Source organism: Acanthaster planci, linkage group LG05 (genome assembly GCF_054643075.1).
Source record: "Acanthaster planci isolate LZ-2023a linkage group LG05, COTS_SCS, whole genome shotgun sequence".
NCBI classification, from domain to species: domain Eukaryota; kingdom Metazoa; phylum Echinodermata; class Asteroidea; order Valvatida; family Acanthasteridae; genus Acanthaster; species Acanthaster planci.
This window is the reverse complement of record NC_141781.1, coordinates 11,377,994-11,398,991: the sequence shown is the minus strand read 5'-3', so window position 1 is coordinate 11,398,991 and position 20,998 is coordinate 11,377,994. Positions and strand designations below refer to the sequence as shown.

Here is a 20,998-nt window from a genome sequence, read left to right as displayed (position 1 = left end):
ATTCACTGTATGGTAGACAAAAAGACTGTGGCTGGTCCTGAGCTCAGTTGTGTTCAAATAACACCTATTTTGGGTGAAGCTAGCTAGTTTGAGAGCTGTCTTAAGATAGCTCCCAGCTGAATAACTCCCAATCAACATACCTGTTGTAAAGCTGGTGTTTGGCCTCTTCTGCACGGCCGGACCAAAAGACCATATTAGAGCAACCTTGTACATTTGTTGTGATTATTTATTACTGTCATTCAGAGTGGGGGATTTCTTTTGTTTCCGGAAAGAATTGCCTACTTGTTTTCATCCATACAAGAATTTATCCCCCCAAGAAAGGTGATGATACTACATCTAAAGCATGGCTCTTTCAATTCCCAAATAAAAGAGGCAACATGTCAGCAGGGGGCTACTTGCCCACTGGATACTCTACTTATATAAAGCACAAAAAGAGGCCTATTTGTATGTAATGTAACGTAATGTTTTTTTGGGGGGGGAGTTTGGGTTCCATATCTTACATAAGTTTAACAGAATGTTGATGTACATGAATAGCATACCCGCCAACCTGTCGTACTCCTTCCTGAGGTCAGGCATCACCACATAATAGATTAGAATTTCAATGAACTGATCACCCATTTGGACACCTTTTAATCTATTGTGTGGTATTGTCAGACCTCAGGAAGGAGTATGACAGGTTGGCAGGTCTGGCTCCAAACCTCACTTCACAGTACATTACATCTCTACATGTGCACACCATTGGCTCAAGAGAACAGTGGTTTCTTGTGATTAGCCTTTGGTCTGGTATAGATTGATCTCCATACCATTTGACCTGGTTCTAAATTTTGGGCTGTGCTATTATTTTTCTGGTTCCATCTAATGGAACAGTCCAACTAGGTGTGGTGAAATCAGGTATTTGTCTGTAAATGATGCCAGGCTCACTATTGTTTAAGAATTCTTATCCTTTACATTGCTAGGGTCTGAGAATGAAGCGGATTGGTCCTTTGTTCTTTTGTTGCAGAATTTTTTTTTAGGTTTTTAGGGTCTTGCATGTTACGTGTTAACTTCATTCCAAAGGATTTGTTGGCAGCCCATATAAAACCAGGGTTCAGGAAATTTCAGTAGGGATTTTTTCTAACTGGGCACACCGGAGAACATCCAAGTGGAATGGTCCTGTCTACCAGGCTGTTTGTAAGTTTATGAATTTATTTCTTTAAAACTTGGGTTAATCAATTACTTTGCTCGTGAGGTGTATGTTTCTGTTACAAGGCCAGGAAAAATTTGGTGCTTCTTGTTCCAGGTCCACTTCCGGGGGAAGGCATCACCCGAATTGGGAAAATCGATCTGCATGTACATGTACTTAAAATTCGTCAACATGTGCATGTACATGTCACGCAGCCTTGTTGCATCCTGTTTGGAACAAGGAGCAACCATCTTTATAATTAAATAAATTTAAGATCCTAATTGCCATGTTGATTTTTTTTAAATATATTATTTGTTCTTTGAAATAATGAGACCACCAAAAAGACTTTTCCGACAGGTGAAGCCAGCCAGTTGTTTACAGTTTAGTTGTTGATTTTAGTGGTTCATCTTATCTTTTATTATGCCCTTGAAACCCACATTCTTGTACTGGCCCGGTCCTTGGATTTCTTTACAGGGTTTGGTAGCAGCCGTTCTGTTTTTTAAAGTATGTTTTTTATTATATTAATTATGGGTGAATCCTTACAAGAGCTTATTAATGATATTTGTAGGTTAGTCTCAAAGACGTATAAAAGTGTTTCAGCAAAGTTTCGAGAAGAAATTGGGAGAGGCCAGTTTGTCGAAGCTCTGGACCAGCCTGAGATTAGAGTTCAAGTAAGGAGGGCAAAATCCACCATGTAAGGGCGAAACCCTTACTTTGACCTTAGAGAAGGTTGGAGTGTAACAAAGGTCATTTGCCACATAAGGTTGTGGCCAGTGCTAATCAGGCTGAAGAAATTTCACAGCAAGGCGCCCTTGTAAGAGCTGAAATGGAAAATAAGCTGAAGGAGATAGAACAGACTCTTGGCAAAAATGCATGAAGACACTGACGGGAGCTTTCACAGATTGTAGCCAGATGCTATTCAGACATGGCGTCAGTCAGATCTAATGAAATTAGCTCACAGGATAGGTTTGGTTAAAAAAGATGACCCAACTAAATGTGAAATGGAGTTTCCACAACATAACAATAAATCCAGCATAAATTCAAAATGACAAACACCTTATTAGCATCTTCAACTACTTTTATTACTGCATTAACCTACAATAGTAACACCAATCCATAGTAACAATTTATGATGTTTTTGTCATCCACCAGATAACGTGGAACAGAAAAGTGGGTCTGTCAAATTTCCAGCATGTCATATTCACAAAGAAAGAGGAAATGCATGATTTTCAGTGAACTTCATTTACTGGGCCCAATTTCAATGCTTTGCTGACCAGCAAATTCTGTAGGCTACAGTGACATTCTTCACTTCCTGGACCTATGAAACTAGAGCCAGGATTGCATGCTGTCTTTCATACAGAAACCACTCTATACAAAATAGCCTACCATTCATGTGCAACATTTGCAACTTTAATTTCAAAATCTAAAAAGGGCTGGCAGAAAAGAAAAATTGCTCTGGATGTGAATTTTTCAGAAGAACATTTCTTTCATCTATAGGAAACCCTTCTTTAAAATAAAATCCTGAACTGCGAAGTGTAAGGTAATAAGCTAAGACATCTGCACAGTCATTGGGAACATAATTACATAACCAAAAGAGTGTGGCACATCTAGGGTTTACAGGAAGAGGGGGGAGCAGTGACCCCCCCTCACTTTTCAAGGGAGGGAGGAGAAAATCCCCCCCTACTATTTTTCACAGGTTCTATAATGGGGTTGGGCTATCGGCCAAATGGCTGATGCCTAGTGTTCTCACAACTGCAACCCCCCCCCTTTGAAGATCGTTATGCCACCTATGCCACCAGTGCTGGGATTCAGTACAAATGCTAGCCAAGGGGGGCATGAAAAAGTGAAGGAAATAATCTTCACTTCTGATTTCCTGAAGGACCGGTGAGTAGCCCTGGAGCTTATATTTTGATTAAAAGAAGTCAGCATTTGACATGTTAGGTGTGCCACCCAATCGTGTTCAAATGTCTGTTTTGATTGAGTGTTGCAGGAACAAAATGGGTGTGGTATTAAAACTAACCCACAAAAAGCCAGACATGTGGACAGAAAAACCTCAAGAAAAAAATCCCCCCCACACACACTCAACGACCCCTCCTTAGCACACTCAAATCCTATTGTCTTTTACACAGCTTAACCCTAACGGTCCTCAATCCAATCATGTTGGAGGATTGAGGACTAAAGTGAAGCTGTTATAACAAAGTACTTCGGACATTAGAAAATTACCTTGTTATAATAGTTACTTTGTATCTTCAGTAATGGAAAACAAAGACTTGGGACCTAAGACTGTCCTTGTTATAACCATGATCTTGTACTATTCTTATCTGTGTTCAACTCGTTTAAAGCAAATGTACAAGTACAGTACCACCTTGCATGGGTTGCACCATCAAACAACATCCAACGGAGGCAGGGCTTGGGATGGAGGTTGCAGGGGATTTTTCAATTCCCCCATGTTTTCTAAGGAGAAACCAAACCTTAATGCTCTTCTGTCCCTTCCTGCAGCTAATGATGCCACCAACAAATGTTTGCCGTACAGTTTTTGAAAATATTGCTGAAAGAATAAAACACAAAAATCTATGACTCCCCTGGAGATTTCTTGAACCAGAAAAAGGAGGCCTTAAAGATACTGATTTCAATTGCCCCTGGTCATTTTCAAACCAATGTTTTTGAAAAAAAAAACCTGTTCAAAGAAAGGTGTATTTAAAATCTGATTAATGATATTTCAGTAAAGTAAGTATGCAATACAATACAGTTTAACTTTATGGCATGCTATCAAGAGTTACCAAATTATTACACCACATACATATTACATATCACATACAAAATGTTTTCATTGTTTAAGCAGCACTGTTAAATGTTTCATTATTGTAGCTTCAATTCACTACTGGTAGGTCTCCGGGAAAAAAATGATATCTTTTTTGGGGAGGGGACATGGGGCAGCCTATAATGAGATACATATATAAACAATTTCAAATTAAAGTTTTCAAGGGTTTCACTGGTTACTCATTTTCACAAAAATACCAACTTACAGAAGAACAACACATTCTCTGAAGTCTGAATACAGTGGAACATAATGTATGGGTAACACCCTGAAGCCAATTCTCTGGAAGCAAAGGAACTATGCAAAATGAAAGATACATGATGAGTTGGTTGAACCGTTGAAGCAAATTTTGCAGCGCGATACATATGCAAATCAAATATCAAATATTTGCTAAGTAAAAGTAGGTTACCAGACAAAGTGTAATGCACCCTAACTTCCTGTGACGGGTTCACGGCAGATTTTTGCTCAGCAGGAACATGGAATCTGTGCAGCAATATTCTCTGCTTTGAAGTCCTTTTAATTGGAACCTGGGCCCAATTTCGTGGCTGTGCTGACTACGGAATTTTTGCAGTTACAATCAGCATTCTACCCTTGCAACGCTAGTGCAAAAACTCCACACTTCTGAAGTAAGCACAGACTAGTTCCAGGATTTACGGATGAGCATAACCCAAATTTCCCTGCTAACCTGTGAAATATGCGAACCAATTGCACTGAATTTCCTGCTATGATTAGCACCAATTTTGTAAAGCAGAGCTGTGAAATTGGGCCCAAAAATGTAACTTGTACCTATGTCCTCTGTGAAAGATAATAGGGAAAAACAAGGAAATTAAGCATAACTTTGGTGGTCTAGCGGTACATAACCACAGAGGTTACGTACAAAGAGGGGCAGATCTTGCAAACCTGTACTGCATGTGTTACCTCTCCTGTGAGGTGACTACATAAAATGAGCAACAGAGAAACAAAATACATGCATTAGCAGTATTGAGTTGTCAGACGGTTCAATATTTTATACACACGAATACACTAGAATTGAAACAGCACTGCGGGCCACAATGGGCTGGCATAGCCGGTAGTCAAATTGTGTCCTAGTTGTCAATTTTGTCTCCTACTCCTAATCAAGACGAAAAACCTGTGAAAATTTCTGCTACAAACCCCTTCAGTCATATTGCATCTAAACCCACACAAAAAAATAAACGTCTTTGAGGTATTCAGAGGCAAAAATTGCTTTTAAGAGGAAAAAAAACCCTCTCGGCGTCCAACATCTCGTTTATCTCTTGTTGGACCTCCACCGTTTGACCATCTCCTCGATGGTGCTAAGGTTGGACTCCAGGTCACTGGGCGTGTTGCTCTGGAGCTCAAAGACGATGCTGGGTAGGTAGGAGCTGACTGCCTCCTCCAGGATGGTCTGGAAGATCTCGCACTGGACGTTGTCCTCCAGCTTCTTGCCAGTGTAGCCTCTGTTTGAAATAAGAACAATATCATGACAATAGAAATCTAACAAGAGACATCATAAAAACGAAACATTCTACTTATTTTGGCTTGGAGAAAAATTTCTGAAAAAGTTGCTGTAAGTTTACTTCGATAATGTCAGAAACTCAACCTTATTTGAACTTTTAAATCACGAAAGAGGGACATGTTGATGGAGCAGAAAAGAAAGGAGAGGTGTGAGAAACATTTCTTGAATCAAGCTGTGTGCAAGGTGAGTGAAAGCAGTTCCTATTCCAACTTTAATGCTTCCAATTCAGTTGAATCAAATGATCTTAAAATTTGATTTTTACACTACCAGTGTGTCAAAGCCAAATTGATATCAAACTTTGATTTTGTTCTCCATTTAAAGTATTTACCACTATGACTACCACTCTTTGCTTCAATCTGAGAGGTAACATACAAACACATTGCCAGTTTTTATATTATCCTCTCACTCTATTTGTAGTAGAAATGGAAAACGGTGAAATAAAGTGGTAATTTTTCACCTCTAAAAGTGGGAAAAATTAATACTAAAAATAACGGCTTTTCCACAGATAAAACACAAGTATCTTTAATGTGACATTCAGCATAATTCATTGTTTGCTGACACCGACGCTAACAGTTTCACCTGAGGTGGTAATACAAAGTTAAGAGACATTATACTACATATGTATGTGAACTAAAATTTCCAACATTTCCTAGATAAATGTGCCTGAGGCTGTTCTTACCTCTGTTCCAGTCTGTTGTACAGGTTTGTGTTGTCCGTCCGCAGCACAAAGACAAAGTCAAACCAGCGCTCAGGAAAGAATTCACAACTGTGGTAGTCCACAATGCAGTTGCCTTGCCTCAACACGTCGTCCAACTCATCAATAACCTACATTGTACAGCACCAGAAATCATAGTCTTACTACAGCCAATGCAACGTGACACATAAAAATGATGACAATCTTCTTTTCCTCCATCTCACTCTCTCTCTTATTGTTACTACAGAGTCTCAACTAAAGAATTTGAGGCCAGTGATGAATGGAATGTACAGTCAAAAATTAGCAGCAAAACAAAGTAAGTTTGTCACACTGCACACGCTGCAACATTGTGACATGACAATGGCAGACTTCACTCAACAACTTCAGAGACGCTACTGCATGTGGGGAATTCACGGCAAAACTTTGGAGCCTATTAACCAACTCTAACCTTCCTACATCCCTCAAAATCTGCCCACGAAATGCCCACGGAAGAGTTTGTCTTCACTACGGGATCAGTATGCTGTCAACAGATGTAAAGCCTTTATATACATGTACAGAGGCTTTGCACAGTAGGCATCTTGCAGGGCAGTTTGTTTGTTCCACAGGCAAACCTCCTTTGTGCGTATCCTGTGGAACAAAAGCACTGGCCTGCAAGATGGCAGCCATGCAAACCCTCTGTTGAATAAATTGAAAAACTACCTTGTCATCTCAAGTTAACACAAGAAGAACAAAGTTCACAGGATAACCACAAGGAACAAACTGTGCTGGAGATCTGATTCCTTAGCTACAAATGTATTGCTTTTTTTCGAGTGACTGACCCGTCGACAAACTTTACTACCTATCGTTCATAAACCATGCAAGTTGTCAAACATCTTGGAAGTCTTTTTCTAATTGTGTGTTTTATTCCACAGAATTATCCATCAGTATTTCACTGAATTTTAAGGCAAACCTGAAACAGCAAACTCCAGTCCAGGTATAATCTGGCATTTTCGTGCCATTTCCCAACCCCTTGGAATAATACACTACTGTTGGGCTTTGCTCAGTCATCTTTACAAGAGTTTCCCCCAAAATCATGTATAGGGAATACTGCAAGTGTGTCGGTACTAAAATATGAGCCAGAGTCCAAATTGCTCTGCTAGGGTTGGGTATATCACACACATCACACATCAACACACAAGGTTAATGGTCAGGTACTGTATCTAGTGTCACAGTGACTATGGCTCCCCACAAGGGTGTGTTTTATCGCTACTACTTTACATTTTATATACTGACAACTGCAGGAGTTCATGTAGGCTTGACAAAAGATTTTTTTAGTCAAATTTGCCAATTAAAGCACTCTGATTTCACTCCTTTCCAGATCTGATAATAATCATCATGATGCTCATCAAGACTTTGTTGATTGGTGTGATGAATCGTATCTGGAATTGAATGAAACCAAATCTAAGCAACATCTTGTCAATTGTGGGAGAAAGGGTAGAGATGCCTTGAAAACTGTCATTCATGACCAGGAAGTTGAAATTGTGTCTGAATGTAAATATCTTGGAACTGTATTTGATGACAAGCTCAGATGGGACATAAACACCTGCAATTGTCAAAGAGTGCCAACAGCGTTTATATTTTTTATGTAAGTTGAAGGTGTTGCTGTTGACAAAACCATCCCGAGTCTTTTTTTATCAGTCATTGATTGTGTGCTGCCCTTTTCACTTATTTGCTGGTATTTTAATCCAAGTGTTAAGAACAAGAATAATTTGCAAAGGGTTGTTAACCCCTTCACAGCGGGAGCTGTCCACAGCGGCAGCTTTGTGTGAGGACTAGTGCGTACCACACATACAGTCTATTCATCATGCAGCTGCTGGTTCAATGGGGCCTGCTGCTGGATAGAGCTTTGCATACTGGGCATACCACAGCCCAGCAGTCATGGTCAAAAGGGTTAAACTGGGGTCTAAAATTATTGGACAGCCCCAGACAGATCAAAGTCAGTTCTGTGAGCAACAGGTCCTAAGGAAGGCAAACTCCATTCTTGCAAGTACACTAATAACCGTGTGCTAAAAACCACGTTTCAGTTTCTACTATCAGGACGCTGTCTCAGATGTCGTTGGAAAACTAATAGGACGAAGTTTTCCTTCATTCCTATGGCCATCATATTTTTAAATAATGTTTAACTGTACGTGTAATAGTCAAGTTGTATGTTTTCACGATCCTCAATCTTTTTATTGTGCATAAAATGATATCTTTATTTTTACATTTGTATCATTTCCATTTATATTTTGTTCACTTATTCACTGATTTTAAGTACAACAAATATCGCTGGGTGAAAAGTTGTATCAATTTCAATGCTTATTCTCTCTTATAACTAATTGCATTTGTATGAAATTAATGTTTTGAATTTTGTTGAATGTTAGTAACTATTTCTAGAGCATGAACTGCCACTGCACGTAATTGCCTTTAACAATTAATAAAGTACTGAATCAAACTGAATTGAATTGAATTGAATCAACAGAAATCATTAGCAAGCGGCTTTATCTGATTCCCATTAATACATGTATGCTATATCTAGCCGCAGCAAAGTAAACCGGGCACAGCCCATGGAGGGGTACAAGTTATTCACACGTGACTGCTTCTTACCCTCTCTTCATCCAAGAATGGGCACTCGTACTCGTCATCCCATCCTTCGTACAGTTCTTTCTCCTTGGCTACATCTCCAACATTGACGTAGGTCATGGACAACCGATCGGCTAGCTCCTGACCAAGGGTGGTTTTACCAGTTCCGGGAGTCCCTGTTATTGTGGGGGAAAAAAAACAAGTACACATGGGCGTCACCACACCATTTTAAAAGGAGGTATGGTGCCGTCATGAGATTTGCTGATGGACCATCAGCAAGTTTCATGAGTGTATGGTTGTTGATTAATTCCCTGAACTGACACTTGTGTGACCTGTCCCCCTTCCTTTGCCCTCTCTTCTCCATTCTTGCTGACAGCACCACGATTCTGCTGATAAAACTGACTATAATGCGGGTAGGTCACCCCCCCCCCCCGGTAATGCCTGTGACCGTGGTGACCAGATTTGGGGATAGGGAAAAAATTAACAGAAACGATTCTTTGACATGTTTGATCTCAAGTCTTAATGTGGTAAATTAGTAAAATGTGTCAATGCAATAATCAGGGTGATAACGCAAGGTCAGTGTAACTGTAACCAGTGTAAGCAGTCAGCCCGGATCTAACCCACACGACTGTGCTTAGTTCTAGTTGGTTATATGCTGGTGTTCAATAACCATCGATCGCTCAGACATGCCAGAGTTAACCTTGACCGCACGCTGTGTAAATCGGCCCCAAAACTAGAGCAAAAGGTATGATCAAAAAGAACAAACCAGTCAGTAAGATATTTGCATTGTTTCTTTCCTCTGCGTTCCCCGTCGCCATAGTTATTCTTCCCTAGAGTAGAAACAAAACTTTCAAGTTGCAACACTGGGAGAAAAACGAAAACACTGATGTATGTACGTACAAAATGTACATGTTAAAGGTCAATGACTGTTTCTCCAGTTAATCATTATTTTTTTATAATGTAAATATATTCAAATACGGCCTAGATCGGATCGATTAGATAAAATAATATTATCAATTTCGTGAAATCGATTTGTTCCTAAGAGTCTATTCTTAAAATCTTTGCATTATTAGAAGAAAAAAATAAATTAATATTACTAGATAGAGCCTATCATGGCTGCTTCCATACATTTCCTCTAAACATATCGAACCAACATCTGTGCTCAGCTGTACTTCTTTGTGAAACTGTGGTCTTATGTGTTGTGTGTCACCTCGCCTTTTCGGAATTCTCTTCAAGTGTTACATCGGGAACCATGGGAAATGTTGCTTCTATGGTCAATACTACATTAATCCTTATTGCAGGAACTGGAAGCGCGGTAAGTAACCAGCACTGCAGCGCACATTACCCCCAGAACGTAACTTAGGTCTGACGTCCGCTCCGCTCCCACATACCCCCAGAACTGTGGGACGGACGTCGGACCCCTCAATGATGGGGGTAGGCACACATCACAACTCGAGGACTGTCCCTGCATGCCCTATAAGCCTTATCGCAAATACTGCATGGGTGATTTTGCACAATAAGAAAGGCATTGTGGGAAGGAAAAAGGGGCAGAGAAGTCCCTTAGGCTTATTTGAGGACAAAACCAGTCCCCTGAGAGAGAGCATGTCTTCTTAAAAGGGGTTTTTTCCCAACAAGCCTACATGTAAGTCAAAAATATCCACATGTCATATTTGCCATTCATATTTAATTATTTAAGTTGATTTTATGAACTTTGTGCCATGTCACTTGATTAACTATACATGCTATATGTAAAGGTTAATGTGGGTATATTCAACCGGCGGGAGAATTCAATCGTTTACTACTAACAAGTCGATAAAATACGTACTTAAATGTTGTTGTAATAAAGTGTCAAATGTAATCATTAGTTCCTACCCTTAATTTTTGAATCGTGAAAAGTTAGAAAAAGTCTGGGTGATTTTTGTAAATAATGGTAAATATATGGGGGTGACTATCTGTGTCCGCGTCGCAGAGGTCATGCTTACAGGGTCATGTAAATGTGAGTAATTTGTGTGACGTTAAATATTCATGACCTGAAACAAAGAAGAAATGTCAATCATTTCTGTCGTCAGCAATCAGCTGGAACTATGATTGGTTGGTACAGTGTATGCTCGATAGGATGGACTACTGAAGGGGTGGTCGAATACTGCCTAGCAGAGGGTGCTGTGGAGTGTGTTTTTGACAACTGCATTGCGGGTACTTACCTAGCATGCCTACACATGTACATGCAGTGTGGCGCGTTGCATGATTTCAACTGCAGTTAAAATTTTGGTTCAGTTTATTCTTAATGACTGTGAGAGGTTGTTATAATGTGAAGGCTCTTTTGATTGTATTTTTTATTCCAACTATTTTACGATTATATGAAAATAGCAAGTTGAAAAAGCTGTTAAAAATGTCAATCAAGGCTGATGGTGATGCCGGCACTGACACTGAACACCTCGGAGACATCTGTAGTCCTGAAATTTATTACAAGCAAGATTGTACCTCCGTTTTCTTTAATTTTGCATATTTCCTATTGTCGAAGTTTGACAAAGATTGTGAATGTGTTAATAATTTGTTCACATTCTTTGAAGCCTTGTCTCGCCTTATACTTTATTTGACCAACTGGGAATTCTCAAATAATACCCTGAAGGCCATGAAATAAACCCAGCCAGAATTTGGCTTCTTAAAGGCAGCCTCCCCAGTTCTCATTCTGTCTCACTCAAGTCTTAAAAAAAGTGACCACACCCTTTTTGGAAATGGAATACCCCACCCAGCGGTATTGATCTCGTCTAGAATTTGGAAGAAATCCAAACTGTACAGAGGGAATGTATGGCCGTTACATGTAAACTTTGACGCTGTTGTAAGCGGCGGTAAAATTTCCCCTCTACCCCGGTCCAAAACTGCCACAGCTGGACAAATTTTCCTGCACAATGACCACTTCATTCAAAAGGTCAAAGTTCATGGACTGTAACCACCGATGTTTGCATAAATACTCTGAAAGGTAAATAACTAATAGTGATATCCATAGTTCCTGTGAGTTTCCATCCCTTTTATTTTAATGAAACAAGCCCTTTCTTATCCAGTCAAACCCCCCCCACCTATATTATAAAGATGCGATTTTCAGAAAAATGTTTCATGAGGTGTTTTCCCCTCCCTTTAATGTGCCATCGCAGACTCCTGTTTGCAAGTTCTTATACTCTGCACAGTAGATGATGCACATTTGAATGTGCTTAGGCCAACACACATAGGTGCTTTTGAATGCCAACTTGTCACAGGGCAAATTTCACCTGCTGGTCAACAATGCATTGTTACTTGTTCAACTGTGACACTGAGCACATGGGCAAAGTGTCATTGGAAAGAAGACATTCAGGCCTTTCTGGAGACATAAAATGCTTAATTAAGAAATCTGCAGTTTTCCTATAAATTATGGTTGTATTTGGGTTTCCTTTATTTTGATATGCCCTGTACATGTACTTGTAATCAAATATTTTCAGGCCCCTATTCTGATGCCACAGAAAATTTAGTTTGCTTGTTTTTGCAGGGGTTCTTATTTACACTTATCTTGGTCTTTCCAGCTGCTCCTTGTTGTCATTATATTCATCAAGCGACAAATCATGCGGTTTTCTCTGAGCTCCCACCGAAGTCCCCATGTTCCCATTGGACACAGTGCCCCGAGAAGCCTACAGGTGGAAATTGAGCAGAAACTGACGCACGTCTCGAGAATGAAGTATGAGCCACGACTGCTAGGAGATGACGACTACAGATTGAAATTTCTCAGTGGAGAAAATACCACTGGAGGTAAAACCAAAGAAAAAGGGGAAAGAAAAGAGAAACAAGATGGTGAAATGTTTGAATGGTTGCTTTTATATAAATGTGAATATCCCTCGACTATGGTCGGGATGGTCCCAACTGTAGCATTGTATTTGGGCTGGCCCAACTATAGTTGGAAAAGTTGAAAACTTTGTACAGAAAATTTCTCCACCTTCTCTGGGTTTTTGCGGCTCAAACTAACAGAATTCATCCAAACTAATGTACACCAATATGGCATTTCTTCCCTAATACAAACAGAAATGGATTCTGTAAGTGCAAGTTACCAACAGAAATGAAATGACATTGCCTATAGTTAGGCAAGCCCAACTGTAGCACTATGATAGGGATCATCCCAGCTACAGTCGGGACAGATGCTTTGGTCGGTGCATAACAACTTTATCATGGTTGTTCTTCATGGTCTATTTTAACAGAGAAGTGCACCTATATCTACAGAATGAAAGCTGTTGATGCGTTGTCAAAATTAGGTAAGAATTGTTAGTTAAATTTGTAAAATTCTTATTAAATTAAATTTCATTTTCAGTGTTTTTGAATTTCATAGTTTCTGTTCAGTGGCGTATCAAGGTCTTCTGTAAAATTTTTCTGCAGATGAGCAGCTGAAAAAAATTGAGTCTCGGAGATTGCGGCCTCCGTGTGGGAACTTGAAGGAGTACATTTTGAGTCTACGAGACCCTCCGCATGCACCTCTTAAAGGAGCTTCCGTCAACCTGTGTGGAGCCTTTGCAGCAGCTTATGAAAGTGCGCAGTATGGGCTTAAGGTAGCGAATAAGTGTCCGATATGAAAGGGTTTTGAAAGTGTGCAGAAGGTTGAACCAATCCACCGTTACTTTTTATCTTGCATGAGAAAGATCAACTTCAGTCTTTGTCATATTTGTGGGATAGGGGAGGGACATGTAGGTTAGAGTGTGTGACTCTCTTTTTAACCCAGAAGTTAAATTTTTGTGCCTTTTCTACTGGCAGTATGTAACAGTACCTCCCTGTATGTTTTTTAGGGTGAGTTTATAAAGATTGAATAAAACAAATGGAAAAAATTTATTATAGTTAACAGATATCTCGATGAAAGATAGGATATAATTTCCACTCATGAACCTTTGACACAAGTAACTCATTTAAGAAATGATGATACGTATACAACTCATTTTGTTTAGAGGAACTTTGAACTTAAAACTTTGAACTCACGTAAAAATTAAGTCAATACTTGGATATAGACCAGTTTCATTGTAGTCTAGGTTCCTTTTCCTCTTGAGCAAACCTTTCAAAATATAACTCTATTTCTTCCCTCTGTCCTTTTTCCCACAGCCTTTCGGTGAGACAGAATATAACAACTTTATGACACTCCTGCATGAGCTGTTATCATGGTGAGTGTGAAGAATTTCCTTGTATAGGATAAAAAAAAGGCCTTCCTCACTCCTCAGGTTTTTTTGTTTACATTGTCACTGTTCCATGTACTATCCTTGCTGTTTTGTGTCATGGTGGCTTTTCTTCTAGAAGTCTAACCCTATTCAAACTATCTTACACTTTGCTAGAAACTCTCCCAGTTTTTGTACATACATGTGTCTCTTTTATTTTTTTCATATTTCCAACTGTTATTTTTCAAACCCCCTTTCACCACAAGTTAAAACGTCAGTATGATTGACTCTGCAGTCGGACTTATTGAATCGCTCCTACAGTGGCACAAGTCTTTTGTTTACATTAAAGTGCATTTGTACACTTTCCAAAAGCCTTGGGGTAATTTAACCCTAACCCCTTGGGTGTTTGTAAAATTAGATTGAAATCAGAGGATTTGGGACTGTTAAGGCTATACTTTGAATTAGAGTTTCACGAAGAAATGTGTACTTATGAGCCCATTGGGCTTGTAGCCAAAAACAGAGCTCACAGAAGCATCTCATTTTCTGTATAGTCATTTATCTTTGGTATAAACGTGCAGTGAGTTCTAAAGAATGTAATTGTATATAACCGGCAGGCAAATTTAACGAAACGTGGCGTACCTTTGAACCATGTGTATTAAAGATTTGCACCACAAATTTGTGCTGTAGCTGCACATTATACTCGCGTTCAATTTCTTGAAAACTTGCTTTGCTGCACAACGTTTTCATTATATTAAACTTATTGGACGAGGACGATAACAGCTTTTATGCTAGCTGTTCATCTACAATATTACAAACATTATCACCAGTCGTTAAATTACCTCTGCCCACCATTTAGAAAAATTCTTTGTCCTCGTCAGAAAACCGGGCAGAAAATTTGGAGATCTCTCAAATCCAAACAAGTTTTTCATTAAACTTGTAAAATAAAGTTGTACATTTAAGCCTTGTTAAGTTCAGCAATGATGAGCCTTAATCAAATGCTATTAGTTGGTCAAATCATTCATTGTCACATCGTTTGGCACAACTTACAGCACCTAAACTGATTGCGTAAGTTATGCCATAATTTGTAATGCAAGTCGCGGACTTACAAACTGCATAAGTTTCATGATGTGGCTCTTAATTTATTGTGCAATATATGTAATAAAATGTAGGGGGGAATAGTTGACGTTACACAGGTGTGTAAAGTTGCCTGAAATCGGCTACAGGGGCTTCATTTTATTACAGTGACACAAATATTTGTTCTTTTAATGATGTATCAGATATGCTCCATGCCACTGCATGGGAAAGACGCTGCATGTGCATATGGCATGTCATACACCATGGTATCTTGTGCTGAAGCACAAACCCTGCAGTTTCAATGATGCTGTGTGTGTGTGTTTGCTTCTGTTGTTCAAGAAAGAGGACGTGAAATTGAGTTTTGGCATTGGATTTTCTTTGGAGCCAAGACTTATTTTGAGCTGATAAACCAAGTCTCAAAATTTGTTGTTTCTAGGTATATTTTCCAACTTTAGAAAATGGAATGTGTTCACGTTTCATACCATTTGTTCCAGTTAATAAACTTCATGGTCAATTAAACTTTTTTCAGCATCCGGCACAAAGGTATGAAGAGTAAGAAATCCAGTCAGTCAAGTTCCCAGCATAAACAGCACACTTCCAGCAGCCAGCGTACCCACATCAGTAGGTCCACTGGTAGTCAGAAGACAAGGAGTCCGACGAAACCAATCAGCAAAGGTGATGTCAAAGCGGACCAACCAGGAGCCAGTACTAGCCAGATGGAGTGGAACACGGAGAACATTCCTATGAGCCGCATCGCGTTGGGTCACGTGACCAAAAGGAACCACTCCAAAGCCGTCGGGAGGTCGGAGGAGTCGGTGGAACTCCTCGAGAGGAAGCGAACATCGCGGGGCTCTGACGCGGGCAGCGACATCGACCGGGGTTCACGCACCAGAACCTCCAATTCGTCGTCCAGCCGAAGTGAGGAGACGCAGCCTCTGATGCCCAGCAGACTTGTGCGACAGGAGTCGGTGTCTGAGGACATTTTGTGATAGACTCTCAGCAGATGGTGCCTCGAGACTTCCAGCATTTATTGAAACAGTCCATGGCCGAGACGTAACAGGGAAAGTATGTCACAAAATATCTTTTAAATTGTCGACTATTTCAGAAATACTTCAAATCTGGTTTTGAAGTTTATTGTAAAGCTTGTTCCATTTTCTTTCATGATTATAGTCATTACATTTCAAGGGGTTTAGTATTGTGTAGAATTTAAAATGATATATGTATTTATTGAAAGACTTCAGTATTAGAGTTTTAATACAATGACCTTTTTTTTAATGGAAGTTTTATTTCATTGGAATAGGTAACAGTACTTTATATACAACCTGTACATACAATGGGTGATGATATTTCATGTGAGGAAATCTTAATGGTCATTGACCAACATGAATATGTATACCATGTATAGGTATAATTGTGTGTCACTGTTGTACATGGTGTTGAGCGGTCAGCCATCATCTTTTTGCCAGAATTGATGCCGGTTGTTTCTTTGGACCGTTTTGAGTGTGGGTGAACTGTATGTACCTCAGGAAGATGACTGGTTAGACACAGATTTCAGTTTTTAAAGTGCCCAATGACTGTAGTCAATCTCAGTGGAAAACCAACGCTGGTCTTTCTCCCAAAGAACCAGTATAAGTGAACTTCCCTTCGGCTAAGGTTGCAAATCAAATTTGGAAGCTTCCATTAAGGGCAATAGTGCAGTCATCGACAACTGCGTGTGAGATCATGTTCACCATTTGAACACAAAGTGAGCATTCTGTAAATGTTTATATTGTTTTTCCTTCATTACCAGCCAATACTAAACATTTCCATTCATGTTGTCAGGTACTCTACGGTCAACCAAAGAATTCTGTTATTATCACCATGATTTTCTTTTTTATTACATGATGAACAACTTCCACCGAGTCAGCAATAGTGATATACATTGTTTTGCACTGGGAACATGTACATGTGGGAGGTTAAAAAACCACTGAAATCAAAACTGAATCAAACTAGAACATTTGTCATTGCATGTTGTGAGTTGCACCAGTGGGTAGACGCACCTTGAGAGCACCTTGGAAATCCATCCAAATCCTGTAAATTTGTGAAGATCGTAACAATCGAAAACCATTGAACAAAAATGACAATCAGGTCTTCATTTGAGCCACAATTGCAACACGATACTGCAGTGGTCCAATATGTTGTATGCTGTTATATTTATAGCAGGCGACCTTAAAGTGGCAGAGTACACTGTGTAACTTCATAGTGCTTGCTAGGCTGGTGTTTAATCAGGCTGGCACTGCACAGTGCCACAAAATTCAATGTTGTATTTTGTTGCTTCGGCATGGTTCTCATGTCTGCCATGTTGGATTTTGCTGCATTTAGCCGTGTGCCTGACAAGAACCCCATGGGGTTTGGGCAAGTCTTCTTTCACTACTGATTGCATTTTATCCACAGATGACGTTGATACTGATGCAGCATAACCTGACCATAGTGGGAGAAGCAAGTCTTTAAAAAGCAACAGCTTGACAAAATATATTACCACAAAGTTGACTCCCTCAGGCATTTTGAAACAGCCAGTAACTACCAGATTTACAGAAACATTTCCTGCCACCATTTATCTATGCTTATGTTTTTAATTCTATCAAGGAAACCTGATTATCAAAGCTTTTGAACAGTGGCATATCCAGTAGGGGGGTGTTTCTCCCCCAACATCTTGTTGAATGAGCCTAAAGCCGCATTCACTTTAGAATTTACCTCCCCCCCCAAACACACACCAAAAGCTGGATACTCTACTGCCTTTGAAGATACATGTACCTCCTCAAATCAAAATCAAAAGATGAGGCGCTTTTGTCAGGACACTGTCTTAAGTGCTCCGTTCCCAAGTTTACACCCAGCACGATCAGAAAATTGGATATTTTGGCCAAGGCATTTGAACATAATTCCATCCTCTTATCTGTACATGTACTATTGTAAAATACAAGTGCCATTTTAAAGTACTTTTCTTTTTTACAATAAAATCTGAAACTTTCTAATATGGCTGCCTTATTTAGGGTCATGGTCATTTCTGAGTCTAAAATATTTTGCTTTTTTCCCACTAGTTAACCACATCGCACCGGGGGCATATATGAATGTTGATTCTGCTTGGTTTTTCCATTTTTTTCAGTTTTCAAAATTCCTTAAAAATTCATATCTTCATTTACTCGACACAACCACACGAAGGACTGTCTGGTCTCTTACTCTAATCTGACAGACAACATCTATTGACGTTGGAGTATTTCAGCCAGGCCTGCCGCTTTGTAAAAAGAGCCCAGACTGTGCCGTGTTGTGTAATTTTCTTTTGTTCCCGAAACGGGCACAGTGCACTGCTGACGTCTTTTCAATAGGGGCCAGATTAGTGTGCAGCGGTACTGTGTGGCTCATCACTGCAGTGATGCAGTGCTTTTGTCCCCAGTAGTAATCCGCTCGCACTGAATCCCATAAACCATGGTATACTGTTTCAAAACAAGGGTGGATTATCTCCACTTTAGACAGTGAAAAAATGTTGGTAATTCCCAGCAGCCTGGTCTGTTGTTATGAGTACGGTCTTTTGTTACAGGGCCCAGTTCCCTGTGTCCGATTTCGGAGACCCTGGCTCTACATATAAGGAATTCGTGTCCGAAACCGGGCTCCCCGGCCGCAAGTGGTCAATGGATTCTGGGAGAACGAATGTGAGTGGACGTAATATTTCTGGAGCTACACCAATTTCATTATCCAATGGGAATAGGTAGCTTTCCTCCTTGTTACATTTCCCATCATCACTGTAATCTTCGTCGTCATCCATGTTGTCGTCATCACTGTCATCAGCGCCATGTTCCCTATACCTGAAGGAAAATGAAATCAAGATCAAAATCCATAATTTAACCCACTGCATTGCGATCAAAAATACGTTGGAACATGCAAACCTACATGAAGGACGGAATCCTGAAAAAGGTCTCTGTACTGCCTAAAAGACTGAGAAAGAGTGCCTTACTCAGAGACAGGGGACGCTTGACATACCAAAATGACAGCGTCCCCTGCCTCTCACTTTGTCTGTCCACCCTTGTGTCCAAATTTACTGATTGCTTGTACCCCCAACCTTCACTCCTCCCATCGATGCATCAGTGAGGATCTAAGTCTTCTCACCTCTGGAGTCTTTCATTATGTAATCATCAATCGGGCCCCCTATCTTTCTTTTTATTTATCTTTACAATGTGAGCATACCTGCCTGGAGAGTCTGGCTGGTATCTTCCCATCTGTATGTATTGCCTCTCAGCCAATCTCTCTGCAGCCTGCTCAGCTTGCAAAGCCTGATGACAACCACCACCACCACAGGTACAACAAAATTAGAACAACCAATGGACTCATCAGTAGACTTGTGACCTGTCTGGATTATAACTTACTGGATTACACTAGTTGCTACGCTTGTGTGTGTCTCCCATATCCATATCATGAGCCAGTTTGCTATTTAAAGATATCATACCTATATTTGAGAACAAAACACATGTTCAATGTGTAACTGAGTCCACATGACACCATGATAAGGCCGATCTATACCAATGCTTCATTTTGAGCATGCCCTGTTGAAATACCATACTGGTTCAATCAACTGTGCTCAGAACCTGACAGCCTCTCTGCAGTGACTGTGGAGGAGCCGCATGACTAACTCATATCAGTCAAGTAGACTTCGGATGACGAGTGCATTAATTTGGCCATATCTGAATTACTTGGCTAGAAGCGTGTACGAGTTCAGTTGGAAAACATCCCCCAAGCTTTATTTTCTTTGTCGGTGAGGACACCATTTAACTTGAGGTGAATAGACTGGTAACACACTGCACAACTTTGTCCAATTATTTTGGAGTCGATTACAAGCCCATTGAAAAGTCTGGACCTCCGATGGCACACACACCTGTACTTTTGCTCTCTGTTTCTCCAGCAGTTCAGCAGCCGCTTTCACTTCTATCGCTTGAGTGCCGGGATGTTTGAGTGGTGGAATAGCCACGGCAGACACCTCTGGGGGACGATCCTCAATCCCGGCCATGGGCGTGTTGCCCCTGGAAGGTGGGGCAGGTGGACGCTCCAATCCCTCAGGTATCCTGTCCATGTGCAATGTCCTGAAAGGTTTAAATGGTGTCTTCTTCACCACGGGTCGGCAGTCCACCTTCAGGAATACATTCTCTGGGGCTTGACGTACACCCTGTGGAGCACCTATGTCCATTTTCTCAAGCAGATCTGCAGCAACGTCCACCATGGTCTCGTGTTGTGCGATAAGCTCTCTGAGCCTTTCTGCTTGGAGTGTGACCTTTTCACCTTTATCTGGTAGCATGCTCAGCATTTTCCTGATTGATCAAATATGATATCAAAACTCAAACAGGACTTTTGTGAAAACAATCAAAAGTTTGCTGTACTACAACAGCAAACACTAATGTGGATTAAAGTGGCTTGATGATCCGAAGAGGAGTGTTAAACATCCGTGCTTAATTGATTGTGATTTTCTACCCTGTAGAGATAAATGTGTTAATTAAGGAACCTGTGATAGCTGCAAGTTTGATTTGGGTGACTGTACTCACTTATTGGCCAGCAGTTTCTCCTGTCTGTTCAGCAGATCTACCAGCTCTGCTTTAGTCTTGGTCTTAAGGTCTCCCATATCTCCCTGACGATCCATGGCTCAATCACTAAAAATCATAATGAAGAGCAGATCATGGGCAGATATAGACTAGACTTACTTCCTGAACAGTGACGTAGGGCCTACTACTGTTCAGGATTTTTTTTTTCTCTGCTCCTGTTTTGAAACGAAAATAACCCTTTTCAACACATTTATCCCAGCACCGGGCGTAGATAATTACTTCGCCTTGTAAATGAAGGGATATAATCCGTAGTAGTGACTTTCAGTCCCTTTGATTTTTAGTTCAGAGAATTAGAAAGAAACGCCAGATCTGCCACTTGTTCTGATAAAGGTAAGTCAAACTATAGAGGGCGCTCA

General features: G+C 40.2%; 3 protein-coding genes across 5 annotated transcripts; 1 reads left to right on the top strand and 2 right to left on the bottom strand.

Moving 5' to 3' along the window:
• The first annotated feature begins 1,095 nt into the window (after positions 1–1,095).
• On the top strand, positions 1,096–17,762 carry c1orf43 (chromosome 1 open reading frame 43). Of its 2 annotated transcripts, none has more exons than XM_022238836.2 (6): positions 1,096–1,170; positions 12,346–12,568; positions 13,012–13,065; positions 13,187–13,356; positions 13,898–13,956; positions 15,551–17,762. In XM_022238836.2, the coding sequence occupies exons 1-6, from the start codon at positions 1,147–1,149 to the stop codon at positions 16,008–16,010; spliced, it is 990 nt and encodes a 329-aa protein (XP_022094528.2). In that variant the 5' UTR covers positions 1,096–1,146; the 3' UTR covers positions 16,011–17,762. The 2 variants fall into 2 exon arrangements, with proteins under 2 accessions (XP_022094528.2, XP_022094519.2); XM_022238827.2 differs by lacking the exon at positions 1,096–1,170 and adding an exon at positions 9,892–10,106.
• ak6 (adenylate kinase 6) lies at positions 2,220–9,727 on the bottom strand. The gene is made up of 4 exons (XM_022238857.2): positions 9,558–9,727; positions 8,816–8,967; positions 6,176–6,321; positions 2,220–5,437 (listed from the first exon to the last, which is right to left on the bottom strand). The coding sequence occupies exons 1-4, from the start codon at positions 9,607–9,609 to the stop codon at positions 5,248–5,250; spliced, it is 540 nt and encodes a 179-aa protein (XP_022094549.1). The 5' UTR covers positions 9,610–9,727; the 3' UTR covers positions 2,220–5,247.
• LOC110982299 (uncharacterized) lies at positions 16,844–20,998 on the bottom strand. 2 transcript variants are annotated; one of them, XM_022240628.2, is made up of 4 exons: positions 20,586–20,996; positions 19,925–20,354; positions 19,240–19,325; positions 16,844–18,860 (listed from the first exon to the last, which is right to left on the bottom strand). In XM_022240628.2, the coding sequence occupies exons 1-4, from the start codon at positions 20,678–20,680 to the stop codon at positions 18,590–18,592; spliced, it is 882 nt and encodes a 293-aa protein (XP_022096320.2). In that variant the 5' UTR covers positions 20,681–20,996; the 3' UTR covers positions 16,844–18,589. The 2 variants fall into 2 exon arrangements, with proteins under 2 accessions (XP_022096320.2, XP_086992875.1); XM_087136749.1 differs by having other exon boundaries at positions 18,595–18,860; positions 19,240–19,402; positions 20,586–20,998.

Bases quoted from the DNA above. Each gene is read 5' to 3' on its own strand.
- ak6 (XM_022238857.2), bottom strand. From the start codon at position 9,609: ATGGCGACGGGGAACGCAGAGGAAAGAAACAATGCAAATATCTTACTG. The intron at 8,968-9,557 runs GTTTGTTCTTTT...CCACAATAACAG, and splicing joins TGCAAATATCTTACTGACTG to GGACTCCCGGAACTGGTAAA. The intron at 6,322-8,815 runs GTAAGAAGCAGT...TGTACAATGTAG, and splicing joins CATTCTTGGATGAAGAGAGG to GTTATTGATGAGTTGGACGA.
- c1orf43 (XM_022238827.2), top strand. From the start codon at position 10,044: ATGGGAAATGTTGCTTCTATGGTCAATACTACATTAATCCTTATTGCA. The intron at 13,357-13,897 runs GTAGCGAATAAG...TTTTTCCCACAG, and splicing joins GTGCGCAGTATGGGCTTAAG to CCTTTCGGTGAGACAGAATA. The intron at 13,957-15,550 runs GTGAGTGTGAAG...AACTTTTTTCAG, and splicing joins CTGCATGAGCTGTTATCATG to CATCCGGCACAAAGGTATGA.
- LOC110982299 (XM_022240628.2), bottom strand. From the start codon at position 20,680: ATGGATCGTCAGGGAGATATGGGAGACCTTAAGACCAAGACTAAAGCA. The intron at 20,355-20,585 runs GTGAGTACAGTC...TTGATCAATCAG, and splicing joins GAGAAACTGCTGGCCAATAA to GAAAATGCTGAGCATGCTAC. The intron at 18,861-19,239 runs GTATGCTCACAT...ATTTTCCTTCAG, and splicing joins CAGCCAGACTCTCCAGGCAG to GTATAGGGAACATGGCGCTG.